Source organism: Orcinus orca, chromosome 1 (assembly GCF_937001465.1).
Source record: "Orcinus orca chromosome 1, mOrcOrc1.1, whole genome shotgun sequence".
Lineage (NCBI taxonomy): Eukaryota > Metazoa > Chordata > Mammalia > Artiodactyla > Delphinidae > Orcinus > Orcinus orca.
In genome coordinates, this window is record NC_064559.1 from 198880466 (window position 1) to 198903243 (window position 22778).

Sequence of the window (22778 nt, forward strand, 5' to 3'; positions counted from 1 at the left end):
AACTGCAAGCTCACCTTTCCAGCTGCTCGGAAGTCCTTGTCTGGTCTCGTCTTTCTCATTCTCTGTGGGGGTGGGACAGGGAAGCCCTCCCGTGGGAAGTCAAGCCTTGGGCAAGAGAGGCTGGGGGCGGCTTTCATGGGCAAGGCATCCCGTTGAAGGGTCGAGGCTGCTCTGCCTCCCAGCCTGGAAGCAGACTGTATCTTGGGGACAGGGAGGTTCAAATGCAAGAAGGAACTCTGGGAAGAATGGAGGGTTCAGAGAAACTGGGGGCGGGAGTTCTGGCAAGGTGGGAAGGCTGAGAGAGGGATCTGGACAGGCTCTGCGTGGGGATAATCCCAGCGCCTGGCACAGGGCCTGGCCGTAAGGGGTGCTTGTGAAGTTTCTATGGCATGATGAGCAAATGGTACTCAGGGGGCAGGCACCATGACAACAGATGCCCTGAGGCAGCACAGTGAGTGGAGGCTAAGGGCAAGACACTGGGGCCACACTGCCTGCCTTTGAACCCTCCCCCACTTACCTTGCGCAACTTACTTAACCTCCCTGCACCTCAGTTGCCTCGTCTGTGATAGAGGATACTAATAACGCTGACCTCATTGAGTGACCATGAGGATTACCAATTGGGTAACTGGGTTACTAATTGTGTTCATATGAGAAAAGCAACGGTCCATGGTATATAGTAGGTGTTCAGTAAATGTTAGCCCTTATTATTATTTTCTGTGTGGGCAAGTGGCCTGTGGGAATCAAAGGGCCATTTTAATCAGACTTCAGACAACTAACCCCATAGCCAGCAAGGGTGCCCAGTCCTGGGGCTGGTAAGTTCAGTGGTTGGCATAGGGGAATTGGAGAAGGCACCAACAGACCCGGCTGGAAATCCCAGCTCTGCTACTTACAAGTTGGTGACTCAGAGAAAGGGACCCCACCAAACTGAGCCTCAGTTTTGCTCACCTGTAAAATGGGACTGCATGGTAAACTGCTTGTGAGGAGTGAATGAGAGAATCCTTGCATATGTTCCTGGCACAGAGTAGGTGTTATATGTACATGAAATCCTTTTCTTGGTGTTTGGTGCAGGGTTTTCTGGTGGACTCGCTAAAAACAGAGACGGCCTTTGGACCCCCAGGCACAGGCTGGGGTCTCAACCCTCGTCAGTCATTGCTATCTGTCCTCAGTCATGAGGGGCCTCGGTTAGGGGCTGTAGATGTTTCCATGCAGCTCTTCACCACTGCAGGAGAGGCAGGGGACAAGCCCTGGCATCTTGGGCTCTGGGTTCAGCTGCTGGGTACCGAAAACCAAGGTCCAGAGGGTTGTGGGCAAAGAGGGCCAGTACTGGGTCAGTGTGCCCAGCTCCCTGCCCCACCCCACCCCAGTCAATACAAATCCTGGCTCTGAGAGCCTCATATTTCTAGTAGAGAAGGTTCCACATGTCCCGTCTCCCTGCCTTTACTCAGCTGGGAGGAGATGTACAAGGGGAAACAAGGATCTGCTCTGGGGACATACAGACTTGGTGCTCTGTGGGAAGAGGAAGCAGGCCCCAGATGGGGATTGAATTCTCAGGCTGAGCTATCCCTGGGTATCCAGTTTCCTGGTTGCGCCCACGTCCCACATCCCTGCAGATGACAGGGTTTCCATTGTACTTAAAAGTGTAAGCGAGAGCAGTATCCTCCCACGTCCTATACGTTCCCTACCCCAAGCTGGCAAAACTACCTTCAGTATTCCTGACCCTAATCCGACAAGCTTCCGACCTGCCACACTCATGATCCTTACCTAGTAACTGTCCCTGCACTCAAGGGTCTCTTATTTCAATCGAGAAAACCCCTTTGTCACCTCCTATGTTCCCATCCTTCCCTGGACGTTTCCTGACCTGACTCAGCAACTCTCCCTTATGAGTCCCAACTCCTGTGTCTTCTTCACTCACCCAGCAAACTTCCCTGGGAGTGTCCTGTTCCATCTTCAATCTTGAAAACCTCCCATGTTTCTAACACTGATCTAGCAAAACTTCTGTGACTTCCATATCCTTGATCCTGCTGGACCAAACTCCCCAGACCTCCCTGTAATTTCCTATGTCCTCCAACACAGCTCAGCAAACCTCCCAAATAGCCTGCCTCTGACCTCCGTGCCTAACCCCGACCCCGGCTCGCTCCAACTTCCCATCTCCGTGGTGGCCGGCAGCCCGCCCTCTTCCAAGGCTCCCCACCGCCCATCTCTGCAGGGGCCCTGCAGAGTGGCTTCCGTCGAGCCTCACCCAGCGTGACCTCTGCCTGCATGGGCATCGACAGTGCCGGGTGCGTGACCTCACAGCTGAAGAGGGCTTCGTTGTCGATCTGCGGGTTGAGCGTCCAGGTGAGCAGGGCGCGCACCTCCACGGTGCCGTCACTGCCCGGCGTACGGCTGTGGCTCAGGAAGTAGACGGGCTCGGAGCTATGGACCCAGCGGGGGAACTCGCGGCTCACCACCGTCTCGGGGATGTTCTCGGTGGTTGGCTGGAGGGGGATGCTGGGATCCGGGGTCAGGCTGCGGGAGGGGCGCTCTGTGTAGGAATGCCCGCCCCGGCTCTCAGCGTCCAGCAGGGACAGTGACCTCTGCATCTTGGTGTCGTCCAGGTCACGGTGCAGCAGGCCGCGGAAGGGCCTGCTGTCCTGGAGGGGGCCGGAGCTAGCAGCCGGCGGCTCTGACAGGGGCACTGCATCGATGGGCTCCCCATCTCGTTTGAAATAAACCTGAAATTGCAAGGAGGGTGTGGGAAAAGATTTTGCCCCAATGACATGGACCTCCCAGTGGGCTCTCAGAGGAACTGGCCACAGGAGTCCAATCCTTCAGGAGCCTCCTCCTCCTAGTAGCCTTCCAGATGGACCGCTCTCTCCCTCCAGCACCCCAAGCGCTCTGAGTCAGCTCGGTTCAATGGGAACACGCAGGCTCTGGCGGCAGAGGCTGAGCTGGTGAGCCTCTTTGAGCCTCAGTTTCCTTACTGAGAACACCTACTTCATGAAGGGAATGAGAACACTTACTTCATGAGGCTGTGGGACGCTTAGAAACAGTGCGTGGAAAAGGCACCCTGGACACGGCCTTGGCAGCCCCCCTGGGCTCCAAGGGTGTGGTCCGTGCCCACCTGGGGAGAGCAGGTGGGTGAGAGTGAAGGTGGAAGAGCGCCAGAGATTAAGTGAGATGTCAGAAGGAGAAGGAAAGGATCTGTGTGTGTGTGCGCACATCCTGGAGGTTTTGGAGAGGAAGACAGGAAACAGGTGTGCGTGTGGGAAGGCGCTAGGTGCGGAATGAGGCAATAGGCCGCATATTCTCACTTCCTCCGCCAACAGGGAATTGGAGTTTTGAGAGGCGGCATTTCATTTAATTTGCTGCCTTTTTATTTTGGTACATATGCCAGGGGCCTGTGGGGATTGGGTGTATTTTTTTTAAATAAATCGATGGGAGACAGGGTGAGAGGAGGACAGGAAGCAGCTCTGGGGACGCTGGTGCCAGTGGGGAAAGGGAGCCGGAGGATGCGGAGGAGGACCAGGTGGGGGGGGCGAATGAAACGTGGGGTGCGCAGAGTCTGTCAGAGTTTACAGCTCCAACGAAGAATCTCTTATGCACATAATAGCCTGCTTTGGGGTTTTTCTTTCTTTCTTTCTTTTTTGAAAAGTGCTTCAAAAGCAGGTTTGTAATTTATGTCAAAGAATTCTTTCAAGTTTTGATATCGCAGGCAAACGTAAGGTGCCTGGAATGTGGGGAGATGAGGACCTTTCAGATATATATATATTTTTTTACATATATATATTTGAATATTGTACTGCTGTGTCTTAAATGGCAGGAGATGGCCAGCTCAGGGAGGAGGGGGTCTTCCTGCAGCCCCAGGGCGGTGAGGAGACTTTCTCTGTGCCCTGCAGAAAAGGAGTTTTTCTTTGGAGAAAAAGACGAGCTTGTCTCATTTTTGAGAGGGCAGACGTCTTTATGGGCTCCAAAGGGAAATCTTGGGACCACGCTCTTCTCTCGCCAGTTGCTGGCTCTGAAGCTGCTTTTTCCTCTGTGTCCTCAGGACTGTAAGGTGCAGGTGGAGGGAGATGGGCTTCATCAAAGGCTCGTCTCTGCACCCCCGCCTACTGCCCCCTGTGCCTCTGAGCACCTGCTTACTGCCCTGTCTTGGTTCTCTCCACTCCTGTCCTGTCCTGGACAGCTGGTCCTGGGGTGGGGCTGGCCCGGTCCCAAGGTCACCCCACTGGATCCTGCCTGTGAGACAGTCAAGGGTCTGGAAGGAGGAGAGCCCCTGCCTCCCCACCTTGAACTCTAATCCCCCTGCCCAAGGCTCCAGCCCCACCCCTAGTGATGTGTGAAACTCACAAGGTCAAGACTCAAAGTATCATATAAGGTTAAACTTGGCCTTGGGAGCAGTAGCCCGTAGGTTCTCGATATGGTTCAGGGAACTCTCAGGGTTCCACAGAGGTGCCTCAGGGACCCATTAGGGCAACTTGCCCTTCCTTCACTTTTAAATGTTTTCAACATGGGGCTTCCGTGTATTTGAATCAGACCAAACAGGTCCTGATGCTTCTAAAAATGCTGAAAAACTATAATGTTGCCCACAACCTAAACCTCCTCAAAGAACCTGAGGAGCAGAGGGCAGGTCTCCTTGCTCAGGGTCATTTGGTGCATGTGACGTTAGGGGCTAGAAGACAGCCCCCCACATGCTCTCCCATCCTAGCCCCTCCCCCCACCCCGCCCCTTAGAGCGGCCATGACAGTAACTCGTGAGCTGCACTGACAGGCCTCAAAGCGCTTAGGGCGGGGCTAATAAGGAGTTGGCCCAAACAGGGATTTCCCCCTCCTCCCCGCTTCCCACCTCCCCCTTTTCCTCCCTCCTTCCTACCCTCCCCAGTGGACTTGGAGCTAGAGGACATGACCTTGAGTCCCAGCTCTGTCAAGAACACAGTGGCTGACTCTCTCTACATCCCTTGCCTTCTCCGGGCCTCATCTGTCTCCATCCTGTTCAATAACTGGGATAGGGGTGTGCTTGAGGCTGGGCTCCCCTGAAGACCACCCTCACTGTGCAGTTCAAGGATTTCAGGGTCCAGGAGAAGCGGGAGTTCTCAGCACCAGGGGGCTGGGAGCAACAGAGGCATATGGGCGCCTGGGTAGGTCAGATGAGTGGACAGGGTCAAACCAAGGCAGACGGGGCAGAGTTAATTTATGCAAGCTGTGGCCTCTATCCTTCGTTCTGCAGAGTGAGCGCTGTGGTGACAGGGGCAGCTGGACGGGCCACGAAGGAGGGGGGCCCGGCAGGGACGAGGAGGGACGACTCCAGAGGTACTCACCGTGGGCGCTGGTTTCCCTCCCGACACGATGCAGACCAGCGTGAAGTTCTGGGCTTGGTAGCGGCTGAAGGGGGCTGGTGTGTCAGCGGCCACCACCTCAATGGAGGTGGGAGGAGCTACTCAAAAGAGAAGCACAGGAAGACCAACGCTTAACTGGAAGGTTCGGGAAGAGTTCACTGATTACCTAGGATGGGCCAGGTCCCACACTGGGCATTGGGGTGGGGGACAAATATTGTACAATTCCAGGCGGTGCCACTGGCAGCAATGACAGTGAGAAGGATGTCCCTACTGGGCATACAGACAAGGCCCTGCCTCACGGGGCTTACAGCCTGGTGGGGAAGACAGCCATGAATCAGGTGATCACACGGTCAACTGTGCTAAGTGCATCAGATACCAGGAGGTATAACAGGATGTAAAGGGACCCGCTCAAGTCTGAGGAAGCGACGCCGTGCTGTGCCTGAGGACGCAAGAGTAGGCAGAGGACAAGTGTGGCAGGTGGAGGGAACAGCATGTGCAAAGGCCTCATGACAGTTGGCTCAGGGCAGGGGGGATGGAAGGCAGGCTGTGTGGTGGGAGGGCAAGGAGGGGGGACGTGGTGCCCACTGGGGCTGGGGAGATGTGCAGGGCACCGCTGGTGGGTCACCGCTTGCAGTGGTGTGCTGTGGCTGGTTCCTACCAGCTCCTGAGAGCCGATTGTGACGTTGCTGGGAATTTTGTGAACCAGTTCTTAAACTGCTGCTAGATCGAAACAGGCCATGGTGGGCATCTTTACGCCATGGAAATCAGCCACCACTGCAAATCAGGGCTTTCTTGTTTGTTTCCTTCCGCCGTCCCCACCCCAGGCCCCCAGAGAGCAGGTTTGCCAGCCCACCGCTGGCTGTGAGTTTTTATTCTTTGTCCTGAGAGCAGGAGGAAGAAGGCTTCAAGCAACAGCAGAGATATGATCTGAGCTACATTTTGAAGAGACTGGAAACACAGAGCGCTGTTTAAGCCAGCGAGATGGGTCGCTTAGACCGTGGTGAGGGCAGAGCGGGAGAAGCAGATGACTTTGAGAGATATTTAGAGCCAAGAGTCTTCCCTCTTTCTTTTTATTTTCCCCCCAAAGTTGGCTTATTTTGATTGGTCCCGCTTCCCACCAGCTTCCCTTTCTGCTCTCCTCACCGCCCACTACTGGCTGTTTTGCCAAAGCAGGTGTTCCCAGGCACCGTGGGTTATTGAGAGGTCAAATGTGGAGCCATTGGGCACTCCTGGGTCCAAGTCCCAGGGAGGTCACCGCCACCTCCATGTCCTTGGGCAAGTTACCAAAACTGTGAGCCTCAGTTTCCCGATTTGCTAAGTGGGATTAATCCTTGGCAGACGCATTTGAAGGATGAACCCGCTGATCGATATGAAAGGGCTTAGCACGTGCTAGGAACTCACTAGTCTTATGATTCTTGAGATTATTTCTGCAACTTCCTTGTCATCAGCAGGACAGGAGCCAGAACCTTACAACTTTGCTTAGGAAAGGCTGTCAGTTCTGGCTTCTTGTAGCCTTAGGTCAAGTGCAGTGGGGGACACAGAGAAAATGAAGAGGGGTGGGCCTTTCCTTCCTGCAAGGGGTTTTCACTCCAGTGAAGTTTAATTAAATCCGACAAACATTTCCTGACACCTACTAGGTGCGGGCATGGTGCCAGGTGCTCACCACAGGCGCCCAGTGATGAAACGGATACAACTCGTTGAGAAGCTCACCGTCTGGCGGGGGTGACAGACGCCTGGCAACTCTATTTTAAGGTCTAGTGAAACGAAGCCAGGTATGAACCATTCATTCGCTCAGGCAGCCGCCATGTGCTGTCGCAAGGGAAGCAGAACAAATGGGAAACAATGGGAGAACAATAGATGGAGAACTGTAATTAAGTGTGAGGTGGTAGGAAACTGATGGGAAGTGGGGTAAGGAATTCCGAGAGGGGAAAAACACACCAGAACACTTCAATTATCCACAAGTCACAGTCTGCCATCTAAGTTTTCTAGGACTCACTGAAAGCCTGGATCCCACGGCAAGAACCAACAATGACCAACAGTTAGGAGCCAGGAGCTGTTCTAAGCCCTTAACGTGTGTTAATTCATTTAATCCTCACCATGCATCTACATGGGTTTATTTATTCCCATTTTACAGATGGGGAAACTTAAGAGGTGAAGTGGCTTTCTGGGGTTCACAGAGTTTAGATTTGAACCCCAGCACCCTGGCTCCAGGGCTCAAATACCGACACTAAGCTGGAACACTGACATATCTTTGGAAAGAAGATACCTATCAGCACCTTTAGCCCCAAGTGCACATTTTAGCTGCTGGGGATGCTCATTTACCTGACACATCTCAACTCTCATGGATACCTTTAATCCAGATCCTCGGAGGAACTCTTCCCGTGGGCGGCTCTACTTAACTCGGATGCCCCAAAGATCAAGGGACCATGCCAATTAGAGCTTAGAATAATTCTCTGTCACTGCTCATGGTGGCTTATGGGTAGGGGTAAGTGTACCCTCCAAGAATCCTAGGCAGCGGTCCCCAACCATTTTGGCAGCAGGGGCCGGTTTTGTGGAAGCCAATTTTTCCTCGGACGGGGTGGGGGGTGGTTCAAGGGGTAATGCGAGCGATGGGGAGAAGCTGTAAATACAGATGAAGCTTCGCTCCCTTGCCCACCGCTCACCTCCTGCTGTGCGGCCCGGGTCTTAACAGCCAGTCCACGGCCTGGGGGTTGTGGACCCTTGTACTAGAGGCTCAGGGCTAGTCAGGGGCACCTTTAAAATCCCTCATTTCTTCTTTCTTACTTTCATTGAGCAAACAGGAATTAGACACCTAGAACCTTCCTTATAGGATTGCTTTGAGGAATAAATGAGATGATGCTTACAAGATGCCTAGCACATAGTAAGCCTGCAATACAGTTTAGCAATTTTAATTAATATTATTTATCTCACTATTATAAAAGAGATAGTATAGGATAATGGTGAAGAGTATGGGCTCTAAGTCACACTACCCAGGGTTTAAAGACCAAGCTGTGCCATTTGCCAGCTAGGTGACCTTGGACAAGTTATTTAGCCACTCTGTGCCTCAGTTTCCTTATCTGCAAATTGGAATTATAGAGTACCTGGGAGGATTCAATAACAAAGTACCTGAAAGTGTTTTGAAAGTGCATGTCAGATGCATTTATCAGCCAGATTTATTAACGTTCTTTCTTTGAGGCTCCTTTTGCTACTTTCTGGGAAAATAAATCATCGTCTTTGCCTTTGGGACATTCATGGTTTAGTGAGGAGACCAGAAATGCTCTGGACCTGCACTGTCTAATACAGTAGCCGCCCATCCCTGTGGCTCTTAAGCATTTGAAATGTGGCTTTTTCAAGTTCATATGTGCTGTAAGTGTAAAATACACATTGAATCTGGAAGACAATTTTTTAAAAGCGTGTTAAGTATATCATGAATATTTTTATATTGGTTACTTACTGAAATAATACATGGGATACACTGGATTTAACAAATATATTATTCCAATTCATTTTAACTTTTTAAAGCCTTTTCTTAATGTGGTCTTTAGACAACCTACAATTAAATATATAAATATATATTTCTATTGGAGAGGGCCAGTCTAGACCTTCCATTTTACAGGTAAGCAAACTGAGGTCAGAGAGAGGGAGACATTTGCCTACAGTCACACCGTCAGTCAGTGGCAGTGCCTGGACTGGCACCCAGGCCTTCCAAATCCTGACCAGGCTTCTTTGTACAGCACAAGTGCTCCCCCCAACACACACACACACACACACACACACGTACGTTCTGGAGATCTGCACCCAAGTCACGCATACCACCCACACAGACCCTGATTGGGAACTGTGTTCCTGTCCCTCGTTATACTTCTGAGCAGGTGTTAGCAATATGTACAGTTAATCAAGCTCATAAGACACTAACGGATTTCAGTTGTATGGAGCAGGACACGGCAGAGCTGCTAATATCGGCGTGGACAGTCCAGGCTTCCCACACTCTGCATCAACGTATTCCTCAGTTGCTGTGTCCTAGGAACATGTCACTCTGCATCTCGCCTCCTGTTGCCCGCCGGAGGGCTCTGAGTGCGGGTGGTCGGGGAGCTGCCTACACCCGGGAGTCCTTGGCTGCCTCGGGATGCTTCACTCCACACGGCATCCTCTCCCCCTTCTTCCTCTCTTCCCTTCCGTTGACTACGTACAGCACTCTTTCCCCCACAAACTGCTGCTTCTTAGGCTCGTGGTCTAGCACCTTCCCTTACTCTCAGTCTTCCCCGTGCCCATCTTCTTCTCTACTTCCATCTCTCCCTCCTTTTCCAGTCCCATTCTCACCTGTATCCCCACATCCATCCCCATCTCCATCCTTTTGCTTTTCAAACTCCATCCCCATCTCCATCCCCACCTCCATCCCCATCTCCATCCATCTTTTTTCTTCTCCACCTCCATCCCCATTCTCTTTTCCATTCCTATTCCCACTTCTATTCCCTTCCCCATCCCTAAATCTACTCCATCTCTATCCCCATTCCCAACTCAATCCTCATATCTGTCTCCATCCCATCCCTCCTCCAAGCCCAACCCCATCTCCATTCTCATCATCCCCATCCCTGCTACAATCTCTGACCAAGGTCAAAGCCCCCTTATGACTCTATGCCTGGAATAGATCCCGTGGCCCCAGAAGCAGTATCCAGTCAAAGACAGATGGCCAGCTGCAGCCATGGGTATAAAGGTCCTGGACGAGAATAATCCCAAATTCAAAGCTGGGCTACAGAATGAGCAGTATAGAGCAAGGCCACCTGGCTATGATCCAGGTGGCATATAATGGCAAAGAATCATTAACAAAGAGCCCTAGATCACCAATTTCTCCCCACTCTTCTGAAGCAGTAGCCAATGCACCCAACATAAGTGCCTCATTCCTATGGACTCTGAGAGTGTGTCTTCAGGAATGTCCGTGCTAGTGCAATGCTCTCCTGGGGCGAGGGTGGGTACCATGCACCTGAAAGGACCCTCCTCAGAGACACTGGGCAGGCATATTTGGCCTGGGCAAGGGAGAAATAGTAGTAGTCATAGCAGTAAGACCCTAGACAAAGGCAGAGCTTCAGAATTTACAAACCACTTGTGGCTATACCACGGTACTTGTGTAACCCCAGCCCTGTGCATTAGGGAGAGCCCCTCAGTTCTACAAGTTCACCATCATGGTCAAACAGAGGTCACTGCCATAGAACTCCCCTGAATCCACTGCCCCCAAGTCAAGCCAGTGGACTTCCCAGTTTAGTTTTTATTTATTTTTAATTTTGGCTGCATTGGGTCTCTGCTGCTGCGTGCTGGCTTTCTCTGGTTGCGGCGAGAGGGGGCTACTCTTCGCTGCGGTGCGCGGGCTTCTCGTTGCGGTGGCCTCTCTTGTTGCGGAGCACGAGCTCCAGGCGCACGGGCTTCAGCAGTTGCAGCACATGGGCTCAGTAGTTCTGGCTTGCGGGCTCTAGAGCGCAGGCTCAGTAGTTGTGGTGCATGGGCTTAGTTGCTCCACGGCATGTGGGATCCTCCCGGACGAGGGCTCGAACCCACATCCCCTGCATTGGCAGGAGGATTCTTAACCACTGCGCCACCAGGGAAGCCCCCCAGTTTATTTTTGACTTTGCCTTAAGCAGAGAGAATTGCTGCTAGAAGTTTCTTCGACTGATTTTGTCCAGCATCTGGGAAGGTAAAGCGGCTTCACATCTGACACGGCCACACAGCACAGCACGCCTCTGTTCCAGGCCATTGAGGAGGGGGCAGGAATCAAAGTTATTTTAGACTCTACTGTTAACATCGACACAGTGAGGCAATGGTTGGGTGATCGGTTTTATGAAATTAACTCTGAAATATTGCGTTTTTCTCTTGAAAGTAGAACTTTGTTTCGGTCATCGTAACTCACTTTGCAGATAATGTGATGGCTCTTAGCTCTGTAAATCATCCTTTGGCTTTTGCAATTCAGGGACACAAACCTGTTGTGATATAAACCCCAGCAGATCTGGGTCTAACTGTATCTACTGGAGTTAAATTCTCTCCCCACCATGAGGCTCCCCCCAACTCCCCCCCCAGGGAACCAGCTCAAATAGAGTGAGGCCAAGGTTCCAGCCCAGGCTCTGTTACCAACATCCCATGGGACCTTGGGCAAATCAACTGACCCACACGGACATCAGTCTTCCCATCTATAAAATGGGTTCAATAAAACATATCCTGCCAAACTTTCAGCTTCCAAGATTTTGAGAGAAGAAGCAAGTGAGAATATGGACATAAACCTTCTACAAGGATGGTGAAGTAGAAAGGGATTATTTATATTACCTCTTCAATTGCTCTCACTTCTCCCTGGGCTGGGAGGGACATAGAGGGGAAGTTCTTCTTCCTCTCAGGGGTGACCACTGTCTGGAGGAAGGGATAATCTCTCCTTTTCCTTGAGTACCTTGTGCTAAATTGGTCTTAGCACACTCCTGCTCTGGGTGTCATTTATCAAAGGGCGGTAATCAATTAGATTTTGGGGAGGAGTGGGGGAGGGAAAAGACAAGTTCAAAATTACATTATTTGCAAAAATCCATTCTTTCCTCTCAGCGTGCCTGCTCTATTGACTGCCTTCTGTTTCAATCAGCTACTAGTCACTATACCATATTCAAAAAAAAGAAAGAAAACCACCCTCAATATAAAAGTGTTCATGAATATAAATATTCCTCCATGCTTCCTATTTTAATTTCTTTCTTTCTTTTTTTCTGTCCCACATCTCTGTGTCTTTCCCATCCTCTCTACCGGTCTCTCTCTGCTTCTTTAAGATGCTACTCAAAACAGCATCTCTTCCAGGAAGACTTCTCTGCTCCAGCCACACAGAAATGCCCCAGGTTCCTTCCTCGCCTTGCTCACCTCCTCTGTGCCCCGGACATACCAGTCCTTCTGTTGGTTAATTCGGCTTCATCCTTCAGGTCTGCCCTTAACTGTTGCCTCTTCCAGGCAGCCTTCCAGCACTTTCCCAAACTGGGTTAGGGCTCATCCTCTGGATTCCTGGAGCATCCTGTTCTTGTCATACCCGTAGGTGCTTGTCATTCTGTCCCGGGCCCACGTCTGTTTCTCCATTAGGCCGTGTGCTTTCTGAAGGCTGGAGCTTTGTCTTTCTTTAACCTCAGAGCTAGTGCAAGCCTGCACTAGCAGGGATTCAATTTCAATTCCTGTTTGCTTTTTTCCTTCTTTCACTTCTAGTACAGACAAGCACACAATCTGTGGAAGGAATCCCGAAAGACCTTGCAATGCCGTGGGCCCTGCCACCACCTCTAGCCTTGTCTCGACCCTCCCCCCAACACCATGCTCCAAATATACGGAGATATTTTTGGTCTATAAACACCCTAAGCTTGTTTCAACCCCGGGGCCTTTGCATCTGCTCTTTGCTTTGCCTGAAGTCCTTCACTCAGCTTTGAGCAAGGCTGGGTCCTGCTTATCTTTCAAGTCTCAGCTCAAATGCCACCTCCTAATCTAAGCGAGGTGCCTCTTCTATTCTCTGTCACAGCACCTCGTTATTGCTTCATAGAACACATCATAAGGTATAGTTATTTCGTATACTGGTTCTCACACTTGTCTTTTTTTCCAACACACCCCACTAGTATGTAAGCACCATGAGGACAGGAACTCTTCTGTCTACTGCTACATCCAAGGGCCTGACACACAAGGATTCGCTCAATAAACATTTGTCAAATGAATGAGCTGGGAGGAGGGACTTAAGTGTCCTGCCCTCCCACCCCTGTCCAATTTGGAAGGGCTGAAATCTTAGCCATGTCCAAGCCCCTCTCTCCCTGCAGAAGCCTGAGGAAGAAACAGCCCACCAGCAGAAGGGGGACTCCAGCAAGAAAAAGAGAGAAGGAAAGGCACAACGCTTTGCTATATGGGAAAATTAAATATTGAACTGAGTAGTGACGGCAGCCAAGGGGAAAAAATACTGACAAAAAGCCCCCAAATGGAGCCGCCATCAGTGACAGGAGAGATAAACGCAGTGTCTGTGCGTATATGAGCTGCAATGGGGCCCTTTTATGTGGCATCTGCTGAGCCAGATCACAACCCCCAACCTTGGAAGCGAGCGGGAGCCCGCGTGCCGATGCACCGGCGAGGGGTGGGGATCTGGGTCCAGGTCATTGCCAGCATCGGTGGCCACTGCCCAGACCCTCCCTGCCTGGAGACGGAGGCCCTTCTGAGTGGAGCGGGGTCACAAGGGTACCCAGTGGCTGCGGGTGTAGCCCATCCACCCCGCCTTCCTCTCTGAGGAGAGCTGGTTGGCAGCCCCGTTCACCGGTTCACCTGCCTCGCCCCTCCCCTGACAGCTGTTGTGCTTTCCAAGTGGTAGGAGATAAAATTAACAAGCCCAACTGGAGGCCCTGGCTGGCTGCTCTGGGGGAGCAGGGGAGTGCGAGGCGGGTGGTGCAGCGTGGGAAGTGGTGAATCGGTGAGGCTGGGCCAAGCAGGATGCAGCTCGGGTTACTGCTAACGCAGAAATAAAATCCTACGAGCACCTGTGCACACACACAGACACACACACACGTAATATATGCACACACAGACACACACACAGACACACATATGCATACGCACACACACAGAGACACATAAACACACATACGCATACACACACACGTATATATACACAGACACACACACACATATATATGCACACACAGACACACATAAACACACACATATGTATAAGTGCACACACAGAGACACATAAACACACATACGCAGACACACAGACACACACAAGGGCAGTGGGAGGCCACAGGTCTTGAGGCCGGATCTGAATCTGCATGCTAGTGCTGTTTTGTACCTGTGCGTTTAACCCGGAAGTTCTCAAAGTGTGTTTCCCGGGCCAGCAGCTTCAGAACTTGTTAGAGATGTAAATTCTTGAGCCCAATTCCAGACCTGCTGAATCAGAAACCTGGGGGTGGGGGTCCAGCCACCCAGGTTTTAACAAGCCTTCCAGGAGGTTCTAATGTAAGTTCTACAGGGGAATTACTGCCTTGACCTTCTTAAGCTTCAGTCTTCTCGCAGGCACAAGACCCACTCCAAGGTAGTGTTATGTGAACTAACCATTAGGTCCGTAGTGGGTGCTTGGTAACAGTTGTGAAAATTATTACCGACTGGGAGGACAAGGCTCAGGGGAGTTGGAGAACCTCAATCCGGCTTCTCCCGGCCTGGGCAGACAGAGCACAGGGAGAGATCCCTGGAGGCTTTCCGGCTGTATGCACTGATCGGATCAAAGGACCTCAAATTCCCAAACTACCTGCCCCTACAAGTGGAGCAACTTTCTGCTTGTGCCCTGATTGGCTGCTTGTCCACGTTCCAGGTCTTCTGATTGGCCTCCTGGGCTGCCAGCCCCAGGTGGACCCTCCCCACACCTCCGCTTCGCTGTCCGGAGGCAGCCTGTTCAGCAGCCTGTCTGCGGCTACCGCGTGTGACTGCCCCAGCCCTGCCACGCCACTGTAGTTTATGTGGCAATAGAGTGAATGTGTTCAGGCCCACGATAAGTGCCATTTCCGCAGAGATGAAATCTGTGGGGTGTGACACGAACCCATTTTAAATAGCAGGAAGGCTGGCTATTTGGAGGATGTTTTCAATGTATCCCAGAGGTATATATAATACACATGGGCGATTTCACCAGGTGCCATCGTTTTAGCTTTATGAACGAAGTCTCCAGAAGTCTGTGGAAGCTTGGGGGAGGCCCTGGCAAGTGGGCAAGCACATTTGAGATCTGGCCAGGGGCAGTGACGCTCAGCTCAAGTTCAACTTCAAGTTCAGGCTACTCTATTAACCCCCCGCCGCCCTCCCAAGCCCCTGAGAACAATAGGCTGGAGCCTGGAGGTTCTGGGTGGGTCTCACCCCCTCTTCCCCAACCCTGGAAAACCTCTGTCCCTTCCAGCAGAACTGTGTCCCCCTCAAGCATCGGGTCCTGGTGTTCTGGGGCTTAGAAGAGAGCTCACCCCTGGACTTCCCCACCCAGCCCCTGGGGCACCTGGCTCCCAGGTCACAGGCTTTCTGCTCACCAGCAATGTGTCCCTTAGGCAGGTGCTAGCTTCCTGGGCCTCCCGCATAGGACAAGGGTGACACTGGTGCCTGCGGGTGCCTGTGAGGACTGAAGTGCTTGGCTGGGCGTACCCCCACCAACCTCCCAGCAGAACTTCCCAAACCCCCAACCCCCCAGCTCCGAGCCCTCCCTTCCCATAGGACTCTGCGGCTATAGTCTTTCCTGTCCCATCAGTATTCTAGGATTGACTTCCTGAGTCAGAGGGCAAGCGAATCATTCTTGCTTCTCACTTCTCACAAAGCAATTTCCAGGAGAGGCAAGTCGGGGGTAGCGGGGAGGGGAAGAGCCATGGAGAAGGGGCGTTTTGTGGGAAAAGGATTGTGTATTATTTCCTCCTTGACATTTTACTATGAAAATATTCAAACCTATCAGAAAGCTCAAATGAATGTACAATGAACACTCATGAATCCATCACCCAGTTTCATCGATGAGCATTTAACTCTACTGGCTTTATCACACAGCTACTGGACTGTGTCTTTTCCAAGAGCAGGGCGAGGCAGAGCCAAGCTCATTCCTCTTGGGATCCAACTCCTGGCTAGGGCGGTAGGGCTTGACTTGGGGGTGGGGGAGTCTCAGAGATCCAGCCCTCATGATCTCTTCCCCTGGTCTTTCCATGGCCCATGTGCTGAGGCCTTGGCCACCTGTCTCACCTCTGACCTCTCTAACCTCATCCCTCACCAGGTCTGCTCCGTCCTCAGTTCTCTCATCTGTAAAATGGGCATCACAACAGTACCTATTGCATAGGGTTCATATTTGTGGCACGCTTTGCAGGATGCCTGGTACTGGTAAGTCCCTGTACCTACTGGCCATCATATTTATGAACAGTAACCTCCATCACTGGCCTGAACAGTGGCTGGACTTTGCCGACACCACTCACTCTGGTCACTGGCCTGGGAGCTTCCTCAGGTAAGGACATTGGGTCATCCTGCTGACCAGGGCCCCAGCTAAGGGCAGCACAGAGCAGATCTCAGCGAGCATGGGCTGAGCTGATGTTTGAGGGGGTGACTGGTGGGGGGGCTGGATTTGCTCAGTGAGTATCCTCCTCTGCACCCTGAGTCTGGGGTCCGTGGGGTCCCCAGCACACAGCGGGTTGGGTGAGGGGTGGGGAGGGCCCTTGACCATCACTTCTGCTCACTGGTCACTCTGAGGCAGGTTCCATGCTAAATGCTTTAATGCATTAGAGCCTTACAGAACCTAGAAGCAGGAATTATTATCTCCATTTTACAGAGGCAGAAACTGAGGTTTTCAAACGCACTGGTCCGTGGCTACTCAGACAATAAGAACCAAGGCTAGGACGTGAACCCATGTCTGGCTTAAGCCCTCAGCCTGGCCCTGCTTCTCGCCTTCTGTGGGGTGTCTCTCCAGGCACCGGTTTCCTGTGTGGTCTGGTGAGGGGGGCTGGCCTAGGTGGGTCCTAAAATCCCCCTCCAGTTCAAAAAGTCTATGGCTCTATGTGGGAGGTCCAGAGGGGGCAGCAGAGGGTTCAATGTTAGAGAAGAGGAAAACCGTCAAAGATGGTTGTTAGACAGCTGTCAGACAGCAGGACCGCTCAGCAGAGAAGGGCCCAGGCTCTTCCTGATGGGGAGCCTCAGGAGTTGGGGTCTCTGCTCTGATGGGCCTGGGATCCACGGGAAAATCAGCTGGGAGGCATGCCTGGCACCAGAGTTTCGCAGTGAATACGCTCTCTACCCTCACAACTGCTCCCAAGTCCCCCGGCTGCCTCGGGGAGTTTCCCAGGCCCATCCTGGCTTCCATGGCATCCCTGGACAGACGTCACTGGATTCAGGGCCCCCTCACTTTTCCTCTCTGCCTGTGACCAAGCCCGGTGGACAGAGGGAAGGCAGGGCCCCCAGCAGCTTGGCATGCAAGAAGAACTTTCTCAAGAGGCTCTTACCTCACCTCCCCCTGCTCCCACCTGGAGCACAGCAGTTGGCCTTCTATGGGCTCAGGAGCCAGCCTGTCCAAGTTCACATCCTGGCTCTGCCACCTGTTAGCTGGGTGACCTTGGCAAGTCACTTACCCTCTCTGTGCCTGTTTTCCTGTTTTCCTCAGTATCTACTTGATAGGGTTCTTGTGAGCATTGTATAAAAATTTAGACCTTTAGACCCTGGCCTGGCACCCAGTAAGCACTGAATAGATGTCAGCCGTTGTCGTTATTGTTGCTGTTATTATTATCGTTTCTTACTACCTGCTCCTTCCTGTGCCTTGGGGTCCCGCCACACAGGAGTGCTCTCTACTTGCCATGCTTTCCTGTTCCCACACCGTTGCTTACAGGGCTCCTTCTGCCTGAAATGCCTCCTGTCCTGTCTGCCCCAGCCTACTTGGCCCAGCTCTACGCCACCTCCTCCATGAAGCCTTCCTGATGCCAGCCCTCGGGGAGAGCCTCCGTCCTGGGAGCTCTCACATCCCTCACCTTGCATCCTAGTCCTCCCCCATCGTTCTTATTTTCCATCTGCTGGAATTCTAGAAACCTGTGCCCTTATTTGTCTCCCCATCATTCAGGGACTCCTTCAGGGCAGACACTGGGTCTTATATCCCTCTCATTATCCCTGGAGCATACAGGTCAGGGTCTGGATTCAGAGAGAGGGGCTGAGAACCTCCATTTGGTCACTTGTTAGCCAAGCAATCTTGGGCCAGTTGCTTCATCTCTCTGAGCCTCAGTTTCCTCTTCTGTAAAATGGGCATAACCATGATCATTCTCTCACCAGCTGAGAATTAAACAAGAGAACACCATAAAGAGCTTAGTACCATACCTGGAACATAACAAGCACTCTGTCAGTGTTAGCTTTTGTTATTAAGTTTATCTGTTAGGAAGATTATCACTCCTAGGCAGTGAGCTGCCTCCTTGTGTACAGATGGGGAGACTCAGTGAGTCCAGGGCTCACTGCAGGCTGGCAGCAGAGACAGCAGTGCTGACCCCAACACCAACTATACCTGGAGCGTGGTCCTGGTCTGTTTCCCCTTCTGTACGTGAGGCGGTGGGATTACTTCCCTTTCCCCAGGAGTGGCTATAGGCAGCAGACGCTCTTCCAGGGACCGGCTCACCACCTCCCACAGCCGCCCCATCCCTGCTCTCCCAGCTCCTGATTCAGCTCTGTTAACACCTGTAACTTTAGCCTTGGGCCTGTTCCTTAAATCACTGGGCCTGATGCACGACAGTTTTGGCGGCCACATGTCCCTTGTAATTAAGGGGCCTGTCCCAGGGAGGGGAAGTTTACCTTCTGCCAGAGACACTAAATCCAACTCCCAGTGGTGGAAAGGATAAAGCATCGCATGGACCTAACACTTGTCACGGTTTAACGATGCACCTGCTGGCCCGCTCTGGTGGGGTCGGGAGGCTGGAGCCGAGATGGGTGGATAGTAGGTGGAGAGAGGCAACCCTGGAACGAGAGGCGAGCCCTGGTCTGTGAGATACAGAAGGTCCAGGGAGTTGGTGAGAGCCTTGGGGGACTGTAGCCACCTGCTTGGACAATTCCAGGGAGCAGATGAATTTCTAGCTCAGCTCAGGAGGGCATGACAGGCCATTCCAGGAGAGGCTGTAAGGTGGCTCCTTAGCCAGGTGGTCTGGGTTTGAAAACAAGCTCTGCCACTCACTCGCTGTGTGACCTTGGGTGAATTACTTAACCTCTCTGGGCCTCAGTTTCCTCATTTATTAAAATGAGTAAGTACCTACCTCCTAGGGTTGTGAGGAGTAAATCGATTAATACATTTAAAGTGCTTAGAGCAGTGGTTGGTCCCCTGTAACTAGAAAATTCACCACTAATATTAAGATGGATCTCTCTCGGTCCTTCCCCCATGGCAGGCACATAATAGGGGCTTATAGATATTAGTTGAAACGAGGACTTGTAAGTGTGATGAATGAATAAGCAAATGGTCTGTCTGTTTCCCTCAGAGAAGAGCTGGTGACATCAGCTCTGTGGCCCCAGGGAAAAGATGCACAAAACAGTGCATATGCTGCTTGACAAAGCGTTGCACCTTCCAGCCATGATCACGGGTCAGAGGGGTTACACAGCTTTCCAAATCGAGCCCTTTGAGTGGATGTGCTTCAAAGGCCCTATTTCCATCCCCAGCTCAGGGACTCAGGTCCCCATGGAGGGAGAGTGGTAATCAGAGAACATTCAGGTTCCTATTCTAGGCTTCCCTTTATTAGCAGACTCAGTGTTCTCTGCTGTAAAATGGGGACACTGATCTTGCTGACTTTCCGGACAGCTAGGAGGAGCAGCTGACAGTGCAGCCCAAATATTCCATGCTGGCCCTATTGAGAGGAGCCTCGGTGTCTGGCCGAGGCCGAAAAGGCTGCCCACACTCAGGGAGGAGCCATGTCCCTCCTGGCAGCCTTGTGTAGTGGAAAAATCGGGGGCTCTGGCTTTCAGCAGACCTGAGCTCAAAGCCCAGCCCACTCACTGCTGTGGGACATCAGGCAAGTTCTCTGCCCTCTCTGAGCCGTCTGCAGTTTGCCCCCGTAACTGAGGCAGCATAGGGCCTGCCAAGGAGTGGTTAGACGTGAGGGGGGACTAGTGAGCTAATGCACTGTGCTGGGCCTGTCGCTGAGCACACAGTGGGCTGTGGTCAAGTGCAGTCCTCCTTTGCGGGGCCGTGTGCAGAGAGGCGGGGACCGAGGACTCTAGAAGCCTGTCCAGGAGGCGGTCAGCAGGCTCTGGCCTTTGCGGCTGAAGCTGGGAAGTGACCGTCCTTGATAGATGACCCAGTTAGCTGCAAAGAGCTCCTCTGAGCCCCAAACCCATCTGTTTGGCCCCTCTCTGAATGAGGTCTCAGCCAGTGACCTCAGCTGGCTGAGGGCCCGTGGGCGGGCAGGTGGGCAGAGTGCGCATCTTTCCTCCAGGTCCCCGGCCAGGTCCAGGCACTCAAGACATCAGTGTCCGGTCTCCGAACAGGCTTTATGTCCATCCTGGAAGACCCTGGCCACCCTGGCCTCAGTCCCCTGGGCTCCAGCCCCGCCTCTGGCAGCCAAGCCCAGCCAGCTGCCTCCGGCCCCTGATGCCCATCTAGAAGCTCGGACTGGTGGGGAGGAGGTCTGCAGAGGTCCTGAGGACTGCAGCCCTGGCCTCTTCATGCCAGCGACCCATTTTCTGCGGTCGCCGTCTGCCGAGTGAGGTCACGTGGTTTCATTGGTACCTTCTCAGGGGAACATCTCCAACCTGTGCCAGGTCCTGCCATGACCTCCACATCTGCCCCCGTCTTTCCAGTTGGTCCCCATGCCCTGTGGCTTCTGTCTGGAAACGCCTCACCTGCTCAGCCTCTCCTGACTGAACCCTGGGCTGGCTCTTGCCATCTCTCCCCTCCTAACTGCCCTCCCTGCCTTCAGAACCTGCCAGCAGGCCAGGCTGAGCACGATCTTCTTTAGTTCCCACAACAGCTCTATGAAGTAGGAACCTTCATTACCCCCAGTTTCTAGTTGAGGAAACTGAGGCTGGGAGAGGATAAGTCACAGTGAGACTGTGGAGGGATGGGACTGGACTCAAGGCTGCTGGATCGGTCCCTTCCTGATCTCCTCCACCAGGGCCCAGGGTAGGAGGCCACAGTTGTCACTGCCTGGCTTATAAGGCTCCCACTGGGCTGATGTCACTTCCTGCAGCTCTGACCCTCTTCCCTGGCCCTACTGCCATTTCCAGGGTGAAGTTTAGGGTAAAATGGGTGAGAAGTAAGCACTACTACTCTTTTCATGAGTGCCCAGTGTGAGCTTGGGACATAAACCTTTACATTTCATGCCTCAACAGGGGAGATGCTACTGCAGTCCCCATTTAGCAGATAGGAAAACTGAGGTTCAAGGAGATTAAATAGGCTGTCAGTGTAGCGTAGTGGTTAGGTCTCTAACCACTGCTTCTGGAGCCAGGCTGCCTGGGTTTGAATCCCATTTCTGGCCTTAGGTGACATTTTTAACCTCTCCATTTTCACACCTGTAAAACGGGGAAAGTAACCGAAGACCCTACCCGAGAGGTCTGCTCTGACAATTAAATGCGTTAACAGGTGTAAAGCAGGGCCGTGCCTGGTGTGTAGCAAATGCCCCATAAGCATTTCCTGCTTTTATTACTCGTCGTTGCAGAGCTGGGTTTCAAATTTATGGCTGAATTCAAGGCCTATACCCTTAAACGCCCATCGATTCTCTAAGGAAGTAAAGGCTGTTTCTAGCCTACCTACTGAACAGAGGTGTAGTTCTTCAACTGGGGTTTCACCCAGCCGTCTGTTCCCAGTTTGGAGGACCACGGGCATTTACTGTCACTCACCCAGGGTGGGTGGGAAGGCTGATGGGGGAGGGGAGAGGGCTTGGAGGTACCCAGATGTTTGCCTGGGGGACAAAAGGCCCAGGTCTGGTCTTCAGGACCCTGAGGGCTTCTGGGGTGGGAGGTGGAGATTTGGGTTTGCACCCTCTTCCCCTCAGCGCCCCAGGACTCCTCTGCAGCTCTGGCTGGGAGGGTCCCAACCCGCCCTTTCCTCCTAGCCCGTGGCCACTGCAATCGCCTGGGGCCGGTTCAAGCCCAGCAGGTGGCTCATCCTCTCCTGCTGCAAGACAAGGGAATGAGTTGATCCCTTCTCACCCAGCAGGTGTCCTGGGCTACGGAGAGGGCTATAGTGGTGGCTCTGAATCTTGCCTCCCAGCTACCCTGCCTGGGGACCCCCAGGGATTCTCAGACCAGCCGTCTCCCTCCAATGACTAACCTGCTCCCTGGACCACCATTTACAGCAGCTGTGCGCTGGTCCCGCAGACAGCCTCCCAGCCCCCACCGCTGTCCTGCCCCACAGGCAGGCTTTGAATTCTACCAGCTGAAGCCCACTTTCCCACTGGCATCCTACAGAGAGGCAGGGCTGTGCTTCTGCTCTGCTCAGGCCTGGGGAGAAGCAGTAGGTCTTTGAGGGATGCAGGGTCTGCCCTCAGCCCTCACATCTCCCCATCCTGCTTGGAGCCAGAGACATTTCTCCTGCCCAAGAGAAGTCCTCAACACTCCAATTATTGGTCCTGGGAACACGCTCCTCTTTTAGAGAGGAGGACTGGGCTGGGAATTCAGAGACTGGAGCTCCAGAATCTGGTCTCACTGCTTTCCACTGCGGCTGTACCCATTTACACAAAACTAAAAACAGAACTACCATAGAACCCAGCAATTCCACTCCTGGGTATATATCTGAAAACCCCCAAAACACAAATTCAAAAAGATACATGCACCCCAATGTTCATAGCAGCATTATTTATAATTGCCAAGATATGGAAGCAAGCTAAGTGTCCATCAACAGATGAATGGGTGAAGCAGGTGTGGTATATATATATATATACACACACACACACACACACACACAATGGAATACTACTCAGCTGCTAAAAAGGATGAAATTTTGCCATTTGCTGCAACATGGATGGACTTGGAGGTTATTATG

At 52.5% G+C, this 22778-nt stretch overlaps 1 protein-coding gene across 5 annotated transcripts in view; it reads right to left on the minus strand.

Moving 5' to 3' along the window:
• Positions 1 to 22778, minus strand: part of IGSF21 (immunoglobin superfamily member 21) — a 271189-nt gene that overhangs the window by 8962 nt on the left and 239449 nt on the right. For all 5 annotated transcript variants that reach the window (XM_049706334.1, XM_004272461.2, XM_049706335.1 and 2 more), the window contains exons 5-6: positions 5297 to 5412; positions 2240 to 2714 (exon numbers count right to left, since the gene is read on the minus strand). In XM_049706334.1, the coding sequence (XP_049562291.1) occupies positions 2240 to 2714; positions 5297 to 5412 (591 nt within the window). The remainder of the gene's footprint in view (positions 1 to 2239; positions 2715 to 5296; positions 5413 to 22778) is intronic.